We start from the raw sequence: 25,096 nt of genomic DNA on the forward strand, positions 1-25,096 counted from the left end.
GAAGCACTGCCCGGGAGCTCTTGCTACCTGAGACCTGGCAACAGGGCCGCCCCTAGGGGGTGTGGGGCCCTGGGCAAATCCCCCGCCCCCGTCGGCGGCAGTACCCCGCAGTGGGGGGGAAGTCTGCGGGCCCTTCCCCTTCTCCTCCATTCCTCCCTGTTGGTGGCGGCAGCAGCAATAGCGGATCTGGCCAGTGTGTGGGGCCCCCCAAAGCGCGGGGCCTGGGGCGGTTGTCCCTATTTGCCGTACCCTAGGGATGGCTCTGCCTGGCAACAAAGCCTGCAAAGGAGAAACTGGTGACTGATTGTGAAAGTCAGAAACTTTATTTATCATTCTTTAATTTACCCCATACGGGAAAAGTGGACTTAGGTAGGAAGTGGTCCAGGGAAGCAGCTGCTTAGCGCTCTAAGATGCAGAACTTAGCTACCTGTCACTGAGCCCTGGATTGGAGCCTGCTGGGGAGGATGGGCCAGGGCTCCCCATCAACTCCAAAAGATGTGACAGCAATAGGAGCCTTTACCTCGGTGGAGAGTCTAGCTGGGGAAGACCCTGAGTGTTAAAGGGCCCAGACCCCAAACTTATGGGGCCACTTAACTTTCTGAGAAGCAGTAACAGCTGGGACACTCAGGGTCTTCCCCAGCTAGACTGGTGCATGAGTGGATGGACGAATGATCTGATGCGCTATGGCAGGTGTGGTGTGGCAGCTATCGCCCTTCACTTGATGCCCATAACACATCTTATCAAAGGCAGACTCAAGCCCAAACGAATGGATATCTTTCCGGAATGCTACTTCCTCAGCTCGTCTCTCCAGTTCTGCATACAGTGTGAAAGGAAAGCAAGAGCAAGGGAGGAAGAAGCCTGCCAGAATACCAGAGTCCAGTGATCTCACCGCAGTGGGAAAACAGTGCTCTGATTTAGAACGATTATCATCTGTTCTCATCGAATGGAGAACACGTCGTTTAATAGATTACCTTGTAGATGACGATAAGAGCACATTTTCTCCCTCTGCACACAGTGTTTATGCTTGGCGACTGTAATGGCTGGTGCTTTTATCAGCGATTTAGAACAGAGCTGTCAAAAACTTTAAATAGCTTCTATTAAAGTAAAATAATGTGGTTTTATCTGTAAAAAATCCTGTAAAATGTATCAAGGAATCCAATTTTGCCCTCTTTTTTAATGAAATATCTTGCAGTTAAACAGTAGGGCAGGTGCTCCCACCGCAAAAGTCAGACCCTTCATTAATGTGCCATATCTGACAAGCCTCAGGGAGATTTTCTTGGAGAATACAACTTTTCGGTATTTGGAAAACAGTGCTTTCTCATTGCTTGTTGGGCTTCTGAAGCTGTCTGGTGTGTGTGAACTGGCTGGATTGATTGGTATATGGACAGTGTTGGTGGCTACTGGCTGGAACAATAATTGTGAAGCTGGGAGCTAGTCATCCCCGTTAGATGTGTGTTACTGTCCACCTGGTAACCTGAATAAGAGCCAATAAAATCCCTAGGAGATATTTCCTTATGGACTCCTCAGCTTCCTTCCTTTCTAAAGCCCCCTTTCAAGGAGAAAGACACCTTCTTTCCTTATCCTGTAGTCTTCATACAGTGGGCTGTGAACATGTGAGATCTGACAAGCTGCAAAGGCCCTGCTCAGTACTTGGATAGAGGAGACCTCCAAGGAATCACCTGGTGCTGCAGTGTTTTTGGTGAGTCAGCAGGTGTTGTTCTTTCCATGAGTCAGCACTGTAATAATAGCATTACTTAGCTCTTATATAACGCTTTCCATCAGTAGACCTCACAGCACTTCACCAAGCAGGTCAGTTTTATCATCTGCATTTTACAGGTAGGTAAACTGAGGAACAGAGAGGCACTCTTACTTTTCCAAGGTCACCCAGGAAGTCAGTGGCAGAGCCAGGTCTAGATTCTAAGAAATAGGTCTCCTGAGTGCCTGTCCTTTGTTCTCTCACTAAGGCCACAGTACCTGTTCTGGACCAGTTTCTTGCCACACTGCTGGCTGGACACTAATCAGCTGGAGGTGTCATCTACATCTTCTGAATGAAGCGAAGTGGCATAACTGTGTGCTTGGTATTAAGCCAGATGTGCTGGTCAAATTCCAGTGTGAGTGGTCACATTGTCAATCTAAAATTCCTATGGCAATTTCATATGGATACAGGATGGCTATTTACACCCTGTCATTCTATACCAGCGGTGACTGTATTTGAGCAGTAGTTGAAACGATTTGATTTTCAAAGTGCCTTTGAATCCTTGGGGATGAAAAGTGCTACAGTGAGCCTATTGGCTCATTACTTTCCACTCATCCCAAAAGAACTGAAGGAAAAGGACCAAGCCAGCAGGGGACATTGTTACCGCAGGGCATTGGTCTGACTGTTCTCTTTCTCATGGGAGCATCCTAGGTATCCCCAGAAATTAGATGGTGATTAAACCAAACGTGCGGGTTAGCTGTTTGGTCTCTCTGGCTTGCTGTGGTTGCTGCTCTGCCTGTGTTTTCTGTAGAACTGCTGATGAGATGTTGAGTGTGTTAAAAGTTTTTCTGAACAAAATTTCTGCAACAATGAGCCTATGAAAGCAGCTAGAATGATGCACTGCTGGCTGGTTCCAATCTTTGCATCGATCTCCCCTGTCTAACTAGACAAAGAACTAGCCTCAAGTAGACAGGTAAGGGCAGCATATGTGAATACCCTGACAAAAAGTGAAATGACTGCAGTGGTATCTCTTTGTCAAATGGGTGAATAGTGTTAAGCAGTCAGTATGCCTGTCTCCGTTGTAGTAGTGTGGAACTTAAGGCTTAGTTAACTTGTCTGTGACAGAAAACAAAGTGTATTTGGATACTGTGCAACCCTACTTGGGTCTGCAAAATTGTGCTAGAAACATCAAGACTTTACTACAAGATATCACTGAGATCAAGAATTTAATGGGATACAAATTGGGATTAGACTTTTACATAGATTAAAAAAGATCCAGAATTGTTTTAATTTTCAAACAGTGTTGAAGGAATAGAAATGTAACTGCTTCAATGTGAATGCCAATTTCTAGCAATTGGGGGTGGTTAGGAGAAGACTCTGCCTGGAGGAAGTAATGTGAAAGCATCCTTTCTGCTAGTGCTTCACTAGTTCTGCTCCAGGAGAGAACCCGAAAGGACAGAGGTGGCAGCAAATATATATATTTGCACAAGTGCATATTACGCCCAGTTATGAATCTCTTATTTTATTCAAATTAGTTCATACATCCTTAGCATAAATTGTTTAAAAAAGCATTCATCAGCAGCACTGTCTATCACCACTTTCAACCTCCACCATCTCATTTGGTGCATGGTGGGATGAAAGCCATGGGTACCTCCTACAACACAGTTCTATCTTGTCAATTCTCCTAACACATCTCTGCACCTTTGTTACTGGAGCCTGTATTTGTAATTACTGCAATTCGTTCTTCATATTAATTTCCACATTACATGTACTATTTCATGAGCTAATGTTACATATTTGTGGCACTTTCTGTCCTAAGAGAATCCCAGAATGCTTTACAAACAACATACATAAGACTGAAATCTGTTCTCATTTTCACCAGGGCATATATTGAGTAAATCCACTGAATTCAGTGAAGTCACTACAGACCAAATGATCAGAATCTGGTCTACAGAGCACCAATGGAATACAGCCATTAGTGGGGAGAAGGGTCTATAACTGTGAAGGGGACCCATTGAAAGGCATTTGTTTTCAGTGCTAAATTTTCCAATCCAACTATCACTTTATCTTTGCTTTTTTTCTTTCCTTGTTGGTGAGGTTCTTAGTATTCTAACCTTGTCCTCATCTCTCTCCCTCCCTCCCCGTTCCTCTCCCTCCTAGTGTCTATCAGCTTGTTGTCAAAGAAGAGAGGCTGCAGAAAGCACGGAGGGCTGCAGACATCATTGAATGCTTCTCTGTCCCTGTGAGCTACAAGAATGCTTCCAACCTTGACTCACCCCATTACTTTGCGGCCGAGCTGAAACCCATCAACCTGCCCGTCATGCAGCCCTTTACGGTGGGCGACAACAAGACCTACAATGGCTATTGGAATGCTCCACTCTCACCATTGAAAAGCTACAGCATCTACTTCCAGGCTCTTAGCAAAGCGAATGGAGTAAGTGCAGTAAGAACTGAGACTGGATTTGTGTACAGGTGGCCACCTCTGTCCCGCCACTTCCTAAAAATGCACACACTTCATTTCTGGTCCTCTGACTGGGCCTATGGTGCATTGTTCCATTGAAAACTGGAAGGGAACATTATGCTGTACATGGTGCATCTGGCATCTCTGGAGATCTGTTTTACTGAAATATCTTGAACAAAGGGGACTGGTTATATTTTACTGCAATACTCTCCTTTCCAGGGTGCATTCTTTTCCTTTTAGTTGCACTAACTCCAGGGAATGGGCTATTGTCCTCTAGTTCTTCCAGATTATTTTTGCATCCAAATTCTTGTCATTACTGGGGAAGGGCTTGTGAAACGAGAGAAATACAAAAAGCTACGAAGGAGGATTAGCCTCTATTCTTGAATCTGGCTATATCCTAGTTCAGCAGTTACAGCTGGGATTTTTAGCTGAAGTGAAATTTAAGTGGTGCCTCAGCCTTTCAATGGGAATTGAGTGCCTAACTCCTCTGCAGCCTTTTGAAAACCCAGCCTACATGGCTAGAAATATTTATCCTGTGTTGGGAAAAGAGGATTAGGATGGAGTCAACAGGGGTACAAAATATACCTTACTGTTCCCAGTTTCCAAGTACTACACTTCCCATGCTGAAATATTACTCATATCGTAGGAACAAGAGATTTAAAAGGCTATCTTGTTTATCTTCCTGCTTATTAGCATTTTCTCTGTATTCTGCCATTGTCTAATACAGTAGTTTTCAGCCTTTTTTCATTTGTGGACCCCTAAAAAAATTTTAATGGTGGCATGGACCCCTTTAGAAATCATAGACATAGTCTATGAACTATAGATTGAAAACCACTGTTCTGTGGTAATGACGACCTTTTGCACACCTCTTAGACATAGCAGACCCCAGATTAAAAACCACTGGCCCAGTGCATTCTTAATACATTTACCAGTGCTCTATCCAGTCATCTCTTTCATTAATAGATTCATGCAAGTATTGCCTCTGAAAGAGCAAAGCAATACTGTCTCTCAGATCGTATTGCAAAGGTAAACTATCTACTTAGGCTTTAGATGCCACTTCAAGTACCCCCCAGAGTGTCTTCCCCATCACAACGAAGACACACCCACATTCACACAAAGTATTGAACATGATTTAATAGACCAGAAAGGCTAATGAGCATTTATAACGTTACAGTATTACTGCCAGCATTTATCACCATTCCTGTTGCATGGTATCTGTAGCATAATTTATGAGCAGCAAAACTCTTTAATGTGCTGTTTCCTCACCTTGGCTTTATTACCAGCTGATATCTTCTCCTTCCAGCATTATTCAAGTAATTCAGTATTGCATTTGCCTTTATAAAGAAAAGAGTGAAATATATGCATGTTTGTCTGTGTCTAGTTAGTTACCCCTTGCATGATAGTTGATTGCTTGTGAATGGGTCCCCAGGGAAGGAAAAGCTTTATTTGCTCAAGTACAAAATAATATGCCATAACTAGATAATATGAATGGAAATGTAGGCGTCACCTGGCGTGCTGAATTAATGCAGCAATGTGGTTTGTGTTTTTTCTGGAATCCTGCAGCTGGAAGGCTTCATATACTCTGTGCACTCTAACTTTACAAGCCAGTTCAGGGACCTGAAGGGTCTGACTTGACTGTACAGTATTAATGCATGTCACTGTGTCACCAGGATTATTCTGCAACTTTTAAGTTATAGGAAGAAATATATGGGCTGCAGGTGGTGCTTACTCATTTAATGAATCTGGACTTTTAAGTCCAAATATTCAAAAGGTCTTTCTTCAAATACATGTTAGGACCATTCTGCACGTGTGAAATACACTTCATGCACAGCAGGTAATCTTAATGCAAGTTCCCCTTTGAGCATGCAGTTGCCTCTTAGATGCATACATTTTATTGGCACAGCAGGTGCATGTGTGGTCTCTGGGTGCAATTTAAGTGCTGAGTGTAGAAAAAAGCGTCCAATAAATATAAAGTGTGCTGGACTGTCCTCTGCTGTGCACAGCTCCAAGAGCAGAATTTGGAACTTCAGGTGAATATCCATATGCTTTCTTGTTTCAGGACAAAGAACTTTGGGACAGATTTTCAAACACTGGCCTGTATTTTGCAGACACCATTTTTCAAATACCAATAATTACAGGTTCACCTTTGTTCCTAGAATTGTTTGGAGGCGTAATATGTTATTTACAGTTCTAAGTACCCAAATGCTCCACAAATCAGGCAGGTATTTGATTATAATCTTAACAGACCCTGCAAATAATTGTGGGTGCAAATTATACCCTCAGTTATTTATGCCTGCAAAATTTCAGCTGCAATAATAGTGTCGCAGTTAAGGCAGGGCAAAAATTTGGCCATATGCCACATCTGGATGTGTAAACCTTTCAATGGCGTATTTGCCACTCACGTTAAACCAAGTTGTTCTATAATCCCATTAATCACTCACAATTTTGAAACGACAAGATTTCTTTCCACACCTGGAATCTTGAATAAGAAATCGCTTTTGCCCACTGAACTGTAACATCTCCCTCTGGAAACTCAGTGATTCTAGTAGGAGTTTAATTTGAAGAAACTTTCTGAATAGAGTCAAAAAGCAGCTTCAGCAGAGGGAGTGGCAATAGCATGGTATTGTTTCAGCTTCACACACTGTGGCAAGCTGGGTTCAATCCACATTCGTGTCTGCTCTGTTACCATTAGCCATGATTGTTATGATAAAAAGAACATAATTAACAGCTGGATACAAAACAAGTGTGGCAAATTGCTGCAAAATCAGATCATGAGCTTTCCTGCCTTCTGTTGTGTAATGCTGTGTTTGTTTTTGTGAGTTTGAATAAGATAGCTGCCGTTCATTGAATTCCTTTTTGTGGACCGTCACAAGGGATTTGGTCTATGTGGTGGTGCTGCCAGGCAAGGGTGTCAATAGAACACGTGAGACACAGAGAATAGACTTTGGCTTTGTTGTACAAAACACCTGCTTTCAAACTGTGTCTATTTCCCTCCAAGTGATTGTCAAAAGCCAGATGCTGAATCAAAATGTGTCAAAGAGTTTTAAGTTTAAAAAAAAACCACAAGCTAGGCTTTTATATTCATGGGTGTGTGAGGGCAAGAAGTACAATTAACTACTATTTGTTCCACGGAAATGATATGACACAAGGAACTGTGGACAATAAAAAGAAAATGCACATGATTGGATCTAGCAAAGTGGCTTCTTTAACATCTGGTACAACCTCCATCTGAAGATCAGAATTTAATTCTGACCCCTGGCTTCAATATGTCATTCAGATAGTTAATCGGTATGTACTGCATGCCACTGTGCCACTGGCTTAGAATTATGTTCCGTGCTCTCTATAAAGCCTGAGTGAATTTGCCCCGTGAACCATCCTTTGTATAGCAATATTATCTGTTCTCACCTCTGTGGAAGACTCAGGGGCCCCACAGTGTTACCTCTGTCAAAAGGTGAGGCCAGTGCAAATTGCCAATATCATGCTACTCTGACTCTCTTCCATCTCCTCACTGACTCTTACCAAAGTTGAATCTCCTAGGAGCTGTTTCACATAAGGGAACTGCTTTGTCAGATTTGTCACTGACTATCTCCAGTGTCTGAGACAGCTAATGCATCCAAAGGTGGAGACTTTCCCAGCTGCAATCAATCCTATCTGATCAGTTTTTCTCCAGCATAGAAACTAGGGCTTTTTAGAATTATTTCATGCAGTCGCTCTGTTTCACTTCTTAAATACAGAGTTCACTTTAACTTTAAGCTGTATAGTTCAATATTCTGGGCCATTCTTCCTCTGAATAGAAGGCTTCATAACTCAATCCGAGATAATATGGGAGACAATGTTGGCTTGTTACTGCAACCTGGTGGTCCAAAAAGTGAATGATGTTTTCAGGTCATGAGTGTGAAAAGCAGCACTTCAGCAATCAATGGGAATACTATTTTTGAAGGAGATGGAGTGCTCAGATGAGATCAGTTACGGCATCATTAACAAGCTTTCCTTTTTAGTTTCTCACCTTTTTCTCAACATTGACTAATTTTTCCAGCTTGTTGTTGTACTCAATAGAGAACAAGGAGCCAAAGAAACATGAGAAAACATTTTCCAGGACCAAATTTGGGAGTTTGTGGATTTTGTCTTGCTAATTTTGGACTGACACAATACTGCTTAGATATTCCATGTCGACCCTCTGTCAATGACTTTTCAGGTTCAATTTGCTCAATTTATAAGTCACAACAAGATTTCTTTTTTTATTGCAGCCATCGTTTCAGGCTGTGGCTATTCTCTGAAAACAAAGCTGTGTTCATTCCACTCCGTATTTCATCACTGGCAATAAAGATTCAGGAATTGCTCAGTAGCTTGCCATTCTAGGTGGTGATGCATGAGACATAAATGAACACAGCTCTCCCTTCTGCAGCTATACTGGCTCTGCAATGCTGACAATTGCACAACTTTTTGGTGGGGTCAGTGAATCAACCAGATATGACTCAGACTCTCAGAGATAAACTCAGGCACAAGCTTGCATGGTGGGGTGGGGGTGGGGACACTGTGGAGTCACAATGGGAGTTAGGGCCACACTCAGGCCACACAAGCTGCACCACCTTCCACAGACTGTTTCATGGGAAGGTGCTATGGATCTGCCTCCACCTACATTATGTAGGCAGTTTGCATCACTACAAGTGAATCACCACCTTCCTTGCTCTTCCCAGAACACAGAAACTGTGGTCGTCCCTTGTCTTTGTGCAAAGTACGTATGGAGTAGGGTGGCACTTTACCACCTTCCCACCTTATGGCCATGCACCTAAGCTAAGGCTGAGGACAGTCTGTCTCACACTTTGTGCCATTTGGACAAAGTCACTGTTTGAAATCATGTGTATTGTTGCTGTAGGAGGGAGCAAGATATTCAGCCACACAATGCCACACTGCCACTTCCAGAACGCGCACAGTATCCATATTAATGCCACATTGTTCCATACAGTAATTCATGCAACATTCATTACACTTGAGACAGGTACAAGATTGTTTAAAGACATAAGTGCTAAGAAAACGCTGCAGCAGATTACTGCCTGACAGTCACTCTGCTAACCACAGCAACATGCTAAGATGCGTATGGCAGTCGTGCTGTACAAATATGATTTGTCAGTAATGAGTGTAGAGTGAGGAATGTGGAATGCTGGCAGTGGTCTGTATTCAGTGGACACAGGCTAAAAGGGGGCTTGGTTTTGGATTTTAGCAGAACCAAACACAAACTATGGTTAGTTCAGATCCAGGCTTTTTTTTTTTTAAAATAATCCAAACCATCGGAATCCAAGAGGAATCAATTAAAAAATGTGGGTGGTCGTCCCAGCTCTGTAATGAGTGACCTGGGATGGTTTGGGTTTTGCGTAAACCTGTTGGCAGAGCTAATCATATAGCATGCTGTTTGTCCCACCCACACATCAGATATTTGCATGTGCAAATAGCCAGTTAAGCGTCTCTGTAGCACTGTGTGTATGTAAATGTCCAATTTGCAGGAATTACAGCAATTATTATTATTATATCCTTCTCCTGCCAGTCTTGATACACAGAGTGGAAACTGTTTTTTTCTACCCCCTCTGTCACTAGCTGCTGCTTCCATCTGCTTTATGGGGTTGAGTTCCACTGTTCTGCCCTCCCTTCTGAAGGTTTTTATGGTTTTTCTTGGGTGCCCTCATTTCCTCACTCCAGTTGGTTTTCATTTGACAGATTCATGTGAGAGTCTGTGTGTTGGCATCCAGACTGCATGTCTCAGATACATCCAGCGCTTCCTTCTTATTGGAAATGAGCTGCTGGTTGGTGATTTCTCAGATCTTTTTGTTGGCGATAAAGTCTCTCTCCAATGCCCAGAATCTTCCATAGGTGGCATCTTATTTTCAAAGGCATCTAGTTTTCTATATAGCATTTAAATAGATTTCCAGTTCTTGCAGTCGTATGTTAGCACTGAGGTTACACTGGAATTGAAAATTCTCAGTTTTGTTTTGTTACTGTATATCTTTGATTTCCACAGTTGAGTTTAGTGAATGCTATATATGCCTTTCCTATCCTTGAGGTCTCTGTTGGCTAATATGGTGCTGTCCAGGTAAATGAACTGTTCTACTTTTTTGATGTTTTAGCTTTCTAATGTCATGCTATTCTTGACATCTGGGTTTCAGGGATGTTTGTTTTGGTGTAACTGATTTCAAGGCCTTTTTGGTCTGTTGTGTTTGCCAAGGTGTTTTTGTTTGTAGCTTTTTGCGGGTGTTGCTCAATAGCACGATATCAAGCAAAGTCTAGGTCTTCTAGGCATTTGCTGTCTACCCATACTATTCCAGTATTCGCGTTGCTAATACACGTCTTCATTATTCAGTCTGTGGCAGTGTCAATCAACAGTGGAGATAAAATGCATCCTTGTTTCATGCCAATGTCCTCATTGAATCTCTTTGATGTCTTGTTGTTCACTCTTACAATTCACTTTGCGTTGCTGTACATAGGCTTGATGATGATGAAGACTTCAGCTGGAATTCCATAAGACTGACTACTCCACAATGTATGCTTATGCAGGTTATCAAATCCCTTTTGAAAATCTATAAAATTGATCATAAGGGGAGCCTGCTATTCTATAAATTCTTCTATGAAGGTCTTAGGTGTGAATATCTGATCTATGCAGGATTTCTTGGGCCTGAATCCAACCTGTTCTTCCCTAGGCTTTGCATCCACTGCTTCTCTTATCCTGGTTACACTACAGAAGACTTTCACTACAACAGAGACTAGTGTGATACATCTCCAGTTGTTACAGTCACTAAGATCACCCTTTTGGGGGTATTCTGACAATTATTCCATATTTCCACTGGTTAGATGATGAGTCTCTTTTACCCAGGCTTTATTGAATAGCTCTGCCAGTTTCATTAGGATGGTAGTGTCAAATACTTTTAGCATTTCTGCTGTGATTTGATCATCTCTTGCCGTTTTTCTTTTTTTCAGCTTCTTGACAGCAGCCTGTACTTCCGACATCTCTGTTCGAGCGATGTTGATATCAAGTTAATCAGGTTCACGTGTTTCATCAAACTCTGGTGCTGAGGTAGGACTCAGTCAATTGAGGACTTCTTTGAAATGCTCTCCCCATCTGTTGTTCTGTTCTACCTCAGTTGTTAGCATTTTTCCATCTTTACTTTTTATTGGCCCATTTCCTGTTTTGAAGTTTCCACCAGAGGTGCTGGAAAAATGTTTATAGTGGAGGTGCTGAGAGCCACTGAACCAAACTGTGAACCCTGCATATGATGGAAACCACTTCAAGCCAGGGGGTGTAGCAGCACCCCCAGGATCCCTAGTTTCAGTACCTATGATTTCCACATGAGAAGTTTAGTCCCTTGGTAAACAGCTCTGTGATTTCCTATAATAGCAACAGCTTCAGCTGCTGGGTCTTCAACATATCTCTGTTGTTCCTTGCTTTTCACTGCTTTTGTCTGTTTTCTTGTACTCTTCCTTTGCATTTTCCAATATTTCATTGGTCTGAGCATTCAAGAGTTTTCCTTTCAGTGCTTGTCTCTCCTCAATAAGACACCACATCTCTTGGCTTATCCAGTTCTTCCTCTGTTTATGTTGATATCCAACTGTGAGTGCTGCAGCTTGAATCACATTGTCTCCGAGCACTGCCCATTTTTCTTCAGGTCCAGTTGGTGTCCCACCTTCTTCCACCTCTGGCAGTGCCTCAGCTCAGTTCGTTTGTTCAAGGTGGAATTTCTCACATTACTCTTTTGTTTTCAGTGCTGTACAGTTGATTTTCTTGGCTGCTTTCTGTTTCAAATTGATCTGTTTTAATTTCATTTTGGCAATGCAAAGATTCTGGCCACTGCTGACATCTGCTGCTGAAGGCTTTGCATCTTGGACAGATGACTTGTGTCTGGAGCTGATGCAGATGTGGTCAGTCTGGTGTTTTTTGTTTTGCCATCTGGTGAATTCCATGTTTCTTTATGTATGTCTTTGAGGGAACAGGGTGCTTGCAAGAGTGAGATCTGATGCCAAGCACAATTCAGTGAGACTCTTGCCATTTTGGTTAATGATCCCCAACCAGAACTTCCCCGTTGCTCTTTCCCTTCTGTGGTTATCACATTCTACTTCAGCGTTAGTCACCTATTACCAGGAGTCAGTCCTGGTTTGGTATTCTATCAATCACATTTTGTAGGCGGGTATAGAACTTCTCTTTAGCCTCATCACTGTGTTCCTGTGTCAGCACGTATCAGTGTATGGTTGACATTGTTAGGATGCTGGTTTGGAATGTGGCGCATATAGTGGTTGGCTGATAGGTTTCCGGTTCATAGGTAATTTTGCCGCACAATCTGTCATTGTGAGTGCCACTCCCTTAGAGGCAATATTGTCACTATGACTTGAATAGAGGAGACGTTTCTTCTCTTGCTTGAAGCGCTTCTTATCCTCACCTGTCAGTCTGCTCTCACTGATGCCCAGGAATTCAAGTCCATAGTTGTCCATCTTCCTCATGACCTGCAAGATCTTTGATGTTTGAAGCATTTTTCTCACATTCCCGTACTGACTTTGAAATATTTTCTTGCTGCCAGCATCAAACTTTTTGGGGTCCTGGTTTCCAGAGACTGGTTTTCACTAGGAATGTTCATGCAGCATGGGGGGTTGGCAGTATTCTCTGCAGAGCAGCCATTTTTACCGTTCTGTTTTACTGTTCTGTTTCTATAATGAAAATGAGAGGGTTTTTGTGTGTGTGTGTTTGTTTGTTTTACAAGGCTACATCGTTAGCCTTGCACTCAGCCCTCCCTACTTTTTCTGGCTTCAGACCAGCAGCCACATCCAAGTGCAGCAGGCAGCGTTAATTTGCAGCAATGGTGCATGGAAATTAGGTGTATAATTGCATGCACTTTTGTGTCTGACTTTAGGCTTCTCTGCCTGTTATTGAATCAGGTTGTTAAATGTGAAAAGCCCATTTGTCAATCAACCAGCTGTGTTCTCTCACATGTGCAGCAGAAGAAAAACTGCCAATGTGTTGTCCCTGTAACTTCCTAGCAGTTATTTAGTGGAGCAACTGTCCACAAGCTGGTTAGTACAAAGTGTTTAATAGAAAAGGAAGAAGGGTCAACATTTTCAGAGATGAATTGTAAGGAAAAAGCAACTTTATTTTATTTTTAAAATGTGTTTGTTCTAAATGAACAAAAACCACCCTGACGATCTCCTATATTTTGTTGTTTTCAGGAGACCAAAATCAACTGTGTCCGACTGGCGACCAAAGGTAGGTGAGACTCTTCCTTCTGGGTGCAAGGGTGATGCTAATATGTTGAAAACTACAATGGTGACACAACTTAATTACAGTTACCACTTAAGCGGTGGGCCTCATTTCAAGCAGGTGTGCATTGTCCAGGCAAAAATCCAGTTTCCAAAACCTCCTTCCTTTATGTAAGGTCTGATCGAGTTAGCATCCTATAAAGGCCGTGTTGCTGCGGCAGCACAGACAGTGGCTTGGGTTAGTTGCCTGAGTACAAAGGTCCTCGGTATGTACTTAGGTGGCTACCCCAGCTGCTCCTGTGGTGCTGTGACCACACATCTATTTTTAATGTGCTAACTCGATCAGAGCTAATGTGTGTATGCCTACCTGAGCTGGGAATTACTCCTCCCTGCTCTTTTGGATGTACTCACAGAGTCCTTTGGTGGGGGTTACTCTGCCAACAAAGGTGTCAGTAAAGCAACGTATTTGTAACAAAAGTAGAGGAGTCACTGGATAAGGATTTCTTCAGCACACACAAACCCTTGACATGAGCTCTATGGAAATGAAGGTTTACTAGCCCTGGGCTGTCCCACAAGTATTCTTGCAGTTTCAGAACTCTAGGCCAGATGTTGCTCTCAGTTACACTGTTGTAATCTGAAATAACTCCATTTATGCCAGGGGAGTTACTCCAGATTTAAACCTATGAAACTGGAAACAGCATTTGACCTTCTTTTCCATTGCACTGCCCTTTTCTTCTTGCTACTGTTCTTTGGAGCATTGACAGAAGTCTTAGCTGATTCCTTCTAATTTTTTGCCCCTTGTCACTTCTACTCCTGCACTCACTTGGGAGCTGGGAGGCATCAAGGAACCATGAAGCACCAGCTGACAGCGGCCCATTAGCAGAAGAGGATACTCCCACATGGGAATAGGTCACTCACCACATGGACAGCCATATGCCTTTCTTTGGGGATACATGGAGATCGGATAAAGCACCCCCTCCCGCCCGTGCAATTGCTAGTGATGAAACTTGTAAAGTTGCACCAGCCTAAACCTGGCATCTTCGCATGTGGTAAACAGCTTGTGTCACCATTGTAAACCTAAAGAGGATGAGCCATTTCCCCCTCCTTCACTTGTGGCTCTGCTGCTGTGTAATGTCCCCTCCCCTTCATGTTGCTTTCCTCTTTAGAAGTTCCTCATCAAATCATCACCTTAATTCCTATCTCTGGGTTACAAACATTCTGTGTCTCTCAAAATCCCTTCTCCCCATCACTTTATTTGAATCTTGAGTTACACGTTCATTTCAGATACATTCTCTTGGCTTTCTGGTGGTAGAAGGAGGTCTGGCTGAGATAGGGACAGATGAGAAAAGTTTGGGTAGAACAAGCAGCTACACATATTTTTGCCTGAAATGTGTCTGGGTTGTCTTCTGAGGTTTAAAAAAGTTTGGATAACTTCTTTTTTCAAAAGCTGTAATTACATTCTTTCATCTCTGTATTTCCTAATTCTGGGGCTGGGTGTGGATGTGCTGCATTACTGTGTTTATGATCCTGCCAAAAGAGGGGAGTACCACATACCTTGCAATGAAGCAAGAAATCCTGTTCTTGTAAGATTTCCTGGTTAGGGTGGTCTAATTAGGTTTGGATAGCTTGCAGTAGATTTAAATAAGCATTTGAACTTTGAGATAATTGTCCAAATGGATCTTGTTTTATTAGCTAGCAAAAGAGCCACCAGCTTTCCTACATTCCATCTTTCTTGAATGTTGGTACCTTTTAAGATGCAAACTCTTGGATTATCTACGTTAGTGATGGGTAGAACCACCCAAGGCTCTTAGAGTCATTGTTTTATGGTAATCACTGTTGTCAGCATTGTTCTTGGTTGGCATGAATGGAAAAGAGCAGGAATTTATTAAAGTAATGTGTAGGGCAAGCGCTCATACACTCAATCTTGTGTGTGTGCATGCTCGCTTGCTCTCGGTGAGCATTGCTTTTGGTTTACAGGCAAGTGTCTTGTGTCTTCATAGCTTGGGGGTTGGGGTTTTTTCTGGGTTTTTTTTGGTTTTTGTTTCATGTACTTTTCCATAGACGGTTCTTTCTTTTCTTTCTCCATGAAATGCAGTTGTACATGTTGGAATGTCTGATTATGAACTAGGGGCACTGGGGTAAATATACTTATGGGTAACTTTATGCCATACTACTTTGGAATATCCAGAAAGACAGTGTTGATTAGGATACTCAAGGATTATGTCGCAGCATCAGTGGATTAGTATTCCCAGGGGCGTGTACAGGAATTTAAATTTGATCCTTTTGGAGGGGCACATTCTGTGCCTCTCCCCACCCTGGCCCTGGGAGGAACTCGTGCTTCCCCTCCCTCCACCCCCAGCCCTGGGAGGAGCTTGCTATTCCCCCCCTCCCCACACACGGGAGGAGCTCAGTCCTCCCCCTTGAAGCCGGAGGAGTTTTGTGCCCCTGACAATTATTGGGGGGGGGGGGGCGGTCTATGCCGCTGCTTGCCCTCCCGCCCTTGTGCATGCTCCTGAGTATTCCCATTTGTTCATGTCTGCAAATGGCACCTCTGGAGATGGCAGGAGGAAAAGGGGATTACTCAATGGGGGGAGTTGAGCATATAGCTCATGATTCCCTCTCCATGCTTTTGAATCTCTCTTGCTTTAAGGTACCCAGTATCATAAGGTTGTCTCTCCTCCTGATAGTAACTCTTTACAAGTCAATAGGGCCATGTCACTGTACAGCCAGGTGTAAGAAGGGATTGACGCCCCATGTTGGTAAACATTGAACATCTCTGCTACTATAGTAATGGCCAAGTATATTTGCATAACTATAATTACATTGTGCCTACGGTCAAAAAATGATTCTCTTACATTGGCTAAGATGCGGCCATTCTATCCCATCTTATCCTGAGCATCATTAGCAAAGCTGTCTGCTAAGGTGTGACTACAGTGTCTTTAGAAGAAGTGCTGTCAGAGGCAGATTTGAGGCTGGCCTGGCAGCGCTGGCAATTAGAAAGTCCACTTTTGACTTGTGCCATAGAATGACCACATTTCATTTGGGAGCTGGTGAGAGAGAATAAATGTGAGACTTTTTAGTGTCCTTTTATAGACCTCCTTTTCAGTATATGGGCCTGATCTTTCTTACATACGTTTTACCCCAGAGTAATTCCGTCAGCTTTAGTTGAGTTATTCCTGATTTACACTGGTGAAAGTGAGGGTAGAACCAAGGCCATTAACTGTACTTAAGTATAGCAGATATTCTCTTAAACTGTCATTAACAAGGGCAGTAAACTCAAATGTGAGAATAATTAAGCAATAAGACTTGACAGGTAGTGTGTTACAAAGAGATTATAGCACATTATAGCTGTGAGGCACCAGACCGAAAGCTGAGTAACTTTAATTACTTGAGAAGTTCAACAAACCATTCCATGGTCACTGTTCCAGCAGGAGGGAGGCCATTTGCCTTTAAATTCAATTCTCTCAAAAAGTTAGACAACCTTTATTAAATTGCTTTAGTTAAAAAGTAAATAAATAGGGGGAGTCAAGATGCTTTACAGCATACTAGTTTTCCCTAATCATGTTATGGTGTCATTGAAATCTCTTGTTTAGCATAAAGGTGTTCAGATTGGCCTTTCCTTTTCATTTCAACTAAGCTCCATTCAGGGATTCCTTACCTGGAAAAAAAGGAGTTATCTAGAGCACTAACTACTATAGGATGAAGCCAGCTTGTGAATGGGGGGGACCAGCCCCTAGTCATCTCACTCACATGTTGGGTTCTGCCGCATTCTCTTCCTGAGTGTGCACAGTGCTCCTTTCTGAGTAAAAATGACCCCATCCAGAGATCCAGCACAAGGCATGCACACCCATAATGTGCTGAATGGCTTAAGTGGGATTTAAGTGGTGCACAGCCATTATGCTAACTCACTGGGTTGAAATTAGTTTCACCAGTAGTGCTGTCAAGATACAACTGGTGGAATTCCACTCTGGAAGGCAGAATTCCTAGCATGCATCTGCCACCATCCCATCTCCTACTTACAGCATTGTCCGGGGCAAAATTTGGCCCATCAAAATAAGTAGTGGGGTAGGGAGTGGTTAGACTCATACTGGGCATTACTATCAGCCTTTGCCATGATATTGATGATCCATCAGAAAGCTTGGTGCATTTGTCCTGTCTCCTGTAGCCATTTCGTAATTCATTAATATGTTTTTATCTCCCTAATCAATACCATTACCCTTGTGTATGTATGTATTGGTTTTCAGTGGTGTTGGCCTCAAATCCCTTACCTCTTCATCCATAAATGTCTCTCCACAGACAGGCTACTCCTCTTTTTAAATTGCTGTGCAAAAAAATAAATAAATAAATAAAGAGAGAGAACACTGGATGATTATTATTAGCATAATACACACTTTAAAAATAATCTTGAAATTAAACCCCAATTTACCAGCTCTCTGCCACAGCTTTAATTCAAATAGTTTTTTTTATTCTCTTTGCCACTTAGTTTCCTTGATGACATTTATTTTATTTTATTTATTTTAATTTGATCCATTCTTTTGGAATGAACTGTTCTCTCCCTCCCCCGCTTCCAACACATATTTATATTGACATTTTCTTTGAGAAAATTGCAAACTTTTCCTGAGAGGGAGTGATTACCTCTTTTACTCTTGGAATGCAATAAGTACATTTTAACACCTAATTGAAACCAAGGCAAAGGGCTCACTAATGGTTCCTTATCTCTTGAAATTCATTTCTTTTTTCTTTTAAATGTGAGTTCTTGCAAATTAAAACAAATGTAATTTTTATTATTAAGTGGTACATTTTTATTTTTATTTCCCTTTTTTTTCTTGTGCATGCTGCCTGGGAACTGTTTTCCTTGTTCTTAGCAGTACTAGGTAGGCAACAGGTGACCACACGAAACCCGCCCAGCCTCTTGAGCACAGGTGATTATCAGTTCAGGAAAAGGAAGGTCATTAAAAATTCAACGAGTTGAGCAGCTTCTTGATCTGTTGTTTCATATTTTGCCTGCATGAGAAACCAATTTTGAAGTTACTCTATCATTTAAAGGAGAGTTTTCTCCTGCATGCCACTCTTTTGCACTGAGGATGAAATTCACCATTGTATAGAGGGCCAGCAGAAGGCCAAAGCAACACTTGTCCTCAAAATAGCACTCAAGTAGGACTTACGCGATGCATTGACTTCATGTTGACCCGTTCCGGCAGGTGAACGTCACCCTGAGTGTACATGGAGATGTTCTCATGCTGCTACCTGCAGTGCACTCAGAGTGACCAGGGCACCTCCTGGTGGTGGGTTAATGCACTCGCATTTTACTTTGGAGACCTGGGTTCCAGTACTGGGTAGCTGGCAAGAAAAGAACAAAGACCAGATCCTACAAACTGTGTGCCAAACTCCCATTGAAATCAGTGGGCATGTCACAGCATAGAAATTTGCAGAATCTAACCCTTGATCTGGTGGTCTTAAGCTCGTTCATATCACAAAAATCACCACAGACTGCCACAGGAGCAGCTCAGGATTTGGCATGTGTCAATCCCTGATTCCAACTGCATTTTCAGAGCTGTGTACACTAACCTTGTACCTCATGCCCATTCTGTGTCTGGCGCTATCAAATTTTTTTGCACCCAGAAACATTAACTTTATCCAGAAAGTTTAAATGTAGAAAAAGAAATCCAGTTTTCTTCAACTTAACTTAAAAGACATGGGATGTAAAATATTGGGGTGTGACACAGTTTTTTTGTGAAAGATAGTGGGGGGAGGTGGATTCTTTTTCCATCTCGAGTTGAACGAAATCCTCGAAGGGACATGTTTCCAGTTTCAGTGCTGTAAGGTCATTTCTGAATGGGCTTCAATCCCCCTCCCAAATTAATATTGACTATGCAAGATGGCAGCTCTGATGAGGATTGGACAGACAAGGTACCAGGCTTATTATGGGTTTCTGAATGCCACCCGGGATCAGAAGCATCAAGTCCAGAGTGAGACTCTTCAGTCCTTTTTCTAGTGCATCATCAACCAAAAGGAATTTTGTCACTGAACAGAAGAAGTCTTAAACGTGACCAATGAAATCTTGTGAAAGGAAATATTTATGCTACGAAAATAATGCCAGTAAAAATGACAATAGAAAGTCAGGGAAAAAAAATCCTACTACCTACATAATCTTGTTTCATGAGAAAACTGTTCCTCTAATAGGTCTTGTTCCTTCAACTTCATTTAAGAGAGTTCCATTGTTTTCTTAAATATATTCTGGTTTGGTAGACAGATAATGTATTCTTTAAACAAATCTAATCCCACATCGTCTATTTGTTATTGCATTTTGTCTTTTGATGCAATTGAATGTTATTCTTTTGACAGGTTTATTCCATTCTGTGCTATTTATTTCAAAGAGCTTCATTGCATTGCATTGCTTAGGTTAGATACATGAAAATGTTTTTCCTTAACATGTCTCTCCCTTCCAAAAGTTATTTTAAGTATAGGTTCCCTTAGCACCATAATTAAATATTAATAACAGCAACACTTACCTCACTTTCTGAAAACAAACCAAGAATCCTAATATTCAGATGCCCATCTGGCTGGTGAGCATTCTTATTTTCCTCAAAGTTGGTAGCTTGATACAACTAAATGGATTTAAAATGGGTATTGTGGAGGGTTTGTGACTCAGTGAGATAATGCACTAGCCTTTATTTGCTGGAGAACTCAATTCAAATGTGTATCAGGCCAGAAATTAAATGAATTAGTGACCTCAGTCTAGTTCCTAGAGGACATCTGTCTGCCCCACAGCACTGATACACAGCTTGGTGTGAGTGTTGGTCTCTAATCAACAGAGGCCCCAAGGTGGAACAGCAGGAGCCATGTTGAAGATCAGGACTGAGATGAATTGATAGAGTTTTGTGTGGAGGACCCTAATTTCGAACTCCATTTTACAATCCCTTGCTGGGATGGTGCTGTGGCTCTGTGGCAGGCATTCCTTGCACTAGTGGCTAAAGGCCACCACTTGGCCCCAAGTATGGGAGTCACTGCACAGAAGAACAGAGAAGGAAGCTAAGAGGCCGCAGAGTATGACTGATTATCACCATGGAAGCTAAAATCTCCTAAAAAGAGAGTTAGCAGGATGAGTAAGGAAAAAGGTGTGACATTCAGGCATCAAAGCCAGAGAGGAAGGTGCAAGCAGAACCAGAGAAGCGTATGCAGAGAGAGGTGGATGACAGCTACCTGGAGAAAATCAGATTCCCTGCTCTTCAGAGGTAAGAGAGGAAGAAAAGGTCTAGAAGAGAGGGAGCATCTAATGCCACTCTGCAGTCTCCTGGTTGTGGCATGAGAGATGTAATGTGAGCCAAGGCAGAGCAGCTGCAGATACAGAGCAGGGGGAAGATGAGTAGGTCTAAGAGGGTAAATCTGTGACTAGAGGTGATAGTGATGTCATGTATTCATAATTTACATATTCCACCATCAATACATGGGGTCATCAATATTCCTTGGCCTTTTCCCCAAAATGAAGATTCTTCAGTGGATGTGCATGAATTACCATTGCTCCTCTACTCTGGATTGCTTAAAAAGGTTATCATGAATATATTATCATTGTCAATGTCTTGAAATAGAGTTTCCATGGACATGACAAACCCAAGGCTATTATTAATGCATTATGCCTTTGTTTCCTTAAATAGGTTTCTCTACGAGTCCACATTCAGAAACAGACAGATTATTATTAATGCATTAAGGTTCTCAGTTTCCTTCAGGGACACTGTCTAAAACCCCCCTGTAATGGCAGTAGAATGGTTCAGATGATTACAAGAGAACCAGCTGTGGAGTAGGCCATTATCTAATACCAGAACACAGATGAATTAAAAGCCTTCAGTCAGGTAGTGCCTGACAGTGTGACTTTAAAGGCCTGGAAATCTTTCACACTATCATAGACTCACCCTATTCTGCCAACGTAATACAGCCCGTACAGTGTGAGGAGATAGACTCCCTAAAGCAGTTCGTACCATAGACTCATGCTTCCCATGCTGTAGAATAGTGTGCATCCTGCCTTCTGATGCTCCTCTTTCAGTGGGTTATGATGAAGAAGAATTCTTACTGGTTCACTGTCTCTCTACCCTCACCTGTAACCTATAAGGTCTTTGATTGGTCAGACTGGAAGTTAGCCTTTTTTCACTGTTGTACCTACCTCTGGCCTTTGCTGGATGTTTTGTAGTTTCCTCTGCTAAGCCAGTCAATGGCGTTTTGACAGTAATTGCAGTGAGAGTAAAGGTAGGTGCTTAAAAGGGACTAATTGTCATTAAGGCATCAATCCTTCAGCTCTGAAACCACAGTTCCTGCATGTAGGGCATCAGACCCTGAAAAAGGAAAAAAGAAAATGGTCATTGGGTCAAAGGCTCAATTGAGCCTAATGTTATGATGATAAATCTGTTAAAGTGTACCCCAAATGTTGTGATTGAAAGGTAGACTTAAATGTCCAGTCATGAACGCAATGAATATGCTAACAAAAGTCCACATTAATGCAATACAGCGTTTCGCCCCATGCAAAAATATGGACTTTTATAGACTGAAGATATGCAGGGACATTTTTATGCATGCATCCATTGAGTAGCACTCACATCTGAACATGTGAGAATCAATAGTGTGCATTCCCAGCCCCATACTCTAGTAGCTTTGTACTTAAAAATATAAAATGTATTTTTTTCAGAAAATTCCATGTCGGTGCTAGTTGTGTGCTGTGAAGGCACACTGCAGAATCTCATCAATTTACAGTAACAACTGGGAGGGCCGTGGTCAATTACTGAATATTGTGAATGAACAAATATGTACTGGATTCTGATGCCTTGCTCACATTGAGCACTAACTTATGGGAAAGTGATGGGAATGCTGGAAAAATAAATCTTTGCTGAGTGACTGAAATTCATCTCTATGCCAGTGAGCCAAAACAAGGCCTGTGCTAAGTCCCACTTAAAGAGCTATTTTGGGGGTTTAATTGGACTTAAAGAGTGCATAGGCTTGTGCTGCCCTCTCTACAGGGGTGAATTTCATCCATTATATATAAGGATATCAAAATCTGTCCCTTACACGTGAGCAAACAGAGATCAGAAAACCAAATATGAGACATCCCAGATAGGCTGGCTATTAGACAGTCCTAATTAGCTCTTGAGCAGGTGAGTTTTGGTGGATTGTTCCACTTTTAAAAAGAAAAGCTGTCCCTATACCCTCCCTGAAATGTATGCCATTTTACCCAATAATACAGAGAGAGGGAAGGGGAAAATAAAAAACCCATATCTTACCTTTTACCGTGGTTATATACTTCTGGCTTCTGCCACTAGCTTGAACACAGCTGCTCTTCTTCAGTTCTCATTTGCAAAACAATATTAATTACTTACCTCATGGATTGTACTGAAGGTTAATTAGTTGCTATTTGTATAGCATATGATGCTTATTTTATTATGGTAAGTGTATAATGTTTTCTCATCCATGCTACAAGTACCAGTGGTTCTCACATCCACATCGCTCAAAACCTGAACACTCTTATAATGTACAAAAAGGAATATAGAAAGGGTTAGTAGAAGTTTCTACATAAGAGCCCTGATGTAAGCTGTGCAATTTTGGATCCATGGTATCAAAGGCATAGATAAAAATCCTTGAGAGAGACGGAGCACAAGCAAGCTTGGACACTGGAGAATTCACCTCCTTGTATTTACCTGCATGTGCACACAAATTAAGACCTCTTTGTAAATTTGGTCTTATGGCTGTGTTGACCCCCTTATAATTTACAACTAACCTATTAATCCCTCCACATAAGCAAGGAATTATAATGGGAAAATGCTGTCACCATCTTAACTACAGCATTGCTTGCATACATCCCCACAACGACCCTTTAATAAGATCACTGTTACCCATGATTCTTCTTTCCAAGCGAACACACTAACCTTTTCTATCCTGAAGTCTGCAGATCTGCTTCTAGCAGAAATTAAATGTTTCTGTTTTGGTGGGAGGGGAGAGGGGGAGAATACAGTGAGGAGAAAAAAAGCCTCCATGATTGATTTGGCTGGAATCTTAAGAATCAATGATTCTTATTGTTTTTTTCATTATTCTTGTTCAGTTTACTAACACTAATCTTTACTCCTTGCTGTGTGTTTATCTCATCCACCCACTGATTCCATATGCATGCCTGGTCATTCTTTTTACAGCTACCCATCTCCCCCCCTCCCGAGACCAACACACCTACAGTCTGCTGCTGCTTTCTCTGCATTTATCTTTTGGCTAAAAGCATTTGGCTCCTGGCAACTGATTACTCTCTGTCCCTTTTAAACCTTTTGTTTAGGTGAAATTGTACCATTGAGTCCTTATTTATAAGGAGTTAAGCCTCTGGTGTTTAGGTTCTTCAATAACTGTGGACAGAAAATGATACCAGAAGGGACATCTCATCTTTATCTCAAGGAGAAGTGTTTTTGGTTTTGGGGGGTTTGGGGGTTTTTTTTTAAATGAATAGTTACAGTTCCGTTGTTGTGGATTATATTTTTATATTTGCAAACCAGTCGTCGCTAACACAAACAGTAAATTCAAGCCTACTAAAACAATGCTTGTGTGTGTGCTGTTTTATATACTGTTAAACAAATAGGTCCTTAGTTTAATATGTTTGTTGGCAGTTAGTTTGTTTCTAGGTAGCCAAAGAAACTATTTTATTCATGATCTTACTGTTATCTTTATTTATAACTAAATATAGATATCTTCTGAGTAAGTTGCATGACCAAATTTTCAGAGGTGCTAAACAGCTGCTCCTCCATTAGAGCTTTAAACATCAGGATAGTAATCCATGGCATAACTTTCAAAGGCCTTTCCCCCATCTACAGAGGCCCTAATCATTTGCTGGCCATTAGCATAACAAACAGCACCTAAGTTATAAGGTTAAGAGTAAAATTTTCAAGTGACTTGGGTGCTTATGTCTCTTTTGAAAATGGGTTTTGAGTACTTTTGGAAATGTCATGCTCTATGTACAGTCTATCCATTACGAACAGCAAATAAAGATATAGCTCTGCTTAACAGACTAACTCATGCTAACTCCATACTAAATACAGTAGGTCAGAAGAGGGGGTGAAGTTAAATAACATTTTTCCACAATATTTTTCTTTTTTAAAATCAAGTCTCTTTTGAAGGAAATTCCCTGATGCTCTGGTAGCAGTGGAGACTTTCCGAGCAGAGAAAGCTTTGTGTCCTGTCGGTGTAATATGTCATGCAGCATGCCTTCTATGAACTCTTCCAGGCCGTCAGTCCAAACCTGTGCCTTTTCTGCCCAGACCTCTCTTGTCCCTTCTTGAATGCCTCCTCCATTTCATAAGCCATGACAGTCTAGTCTAAACTGTTTCCCACATCTAGTCTCATCAGTTTCCCCAGTGCTGCTTGTTTATAAAACTGTCCATGCACTTGGACTAGCCTTCCTCATGGTCCATTTCATTTGCTCACTCTTCTGTAGCAGCAGCCACTTCTTTGTCCTTCCATGCTGTGTGGCTATTGTTGAGGGAATAGCTTCTGATACAGGGACAACTTTCCTGTATCTCTTTGCCTCACTGATTGCATCTCTTATATCAGATCTCTGCTGAAAATGTATTTTCTGCTTCAAGCGATGGTCCCTGTTGTATTCCACTGTAGGTTACACATGCTCATCATACGCCTGACCCAGAGAATTTGAAAGCAGTGTCTGTTGGTCCGCACATGTGCCCTCACTAACC

The 25,096-nt window shown here is 41.9% G+C and overlaps 1 protein-coding gene across 1 annotated transcript in view; it reads left to right on the top strand.

Annotated features, from left to right (window-relative positions):
* The window catches only part of PTPRT (protein tyrosine phosphatase receptor type T), a 618,875-nt gene that overhangs the window by 492,713 nt on the left and 101,066 nt on the right, over positions 1-25,096 (top strand). Inside the window, exons 12-13 of the mRNA XM_067554415.1 lie at positions 3,857-4,130; positions 13,359-13,395. Of these exons, the coding sequence (XP_067410516.1) occupies positions 3,857-4,130; positions 13,359-13,395 (311 nt within the window). The remainder of the gene's footprint in view (positions 1-3,856; positions 4,131-13,358; positions 13,396-25,096) is intronic.

The sequence above is a fragment of the Emydura macquarii genome, unplaced genomic scaffold (assembly GCF_026122565.2).
Source record: "Emydura macquarii macquarii isolate MOO-44397 ecotype Brisbane River unplaced genomic scaffold, CSIRO-AGI_Emac_v2 contig_1483, whole genome shotgun sequence".
NCBI classification, from domain to species: Eukaryota; Metazoa; Chordata; order Testudines; family Chelidae; genus Emydura; species Emydura macquarii.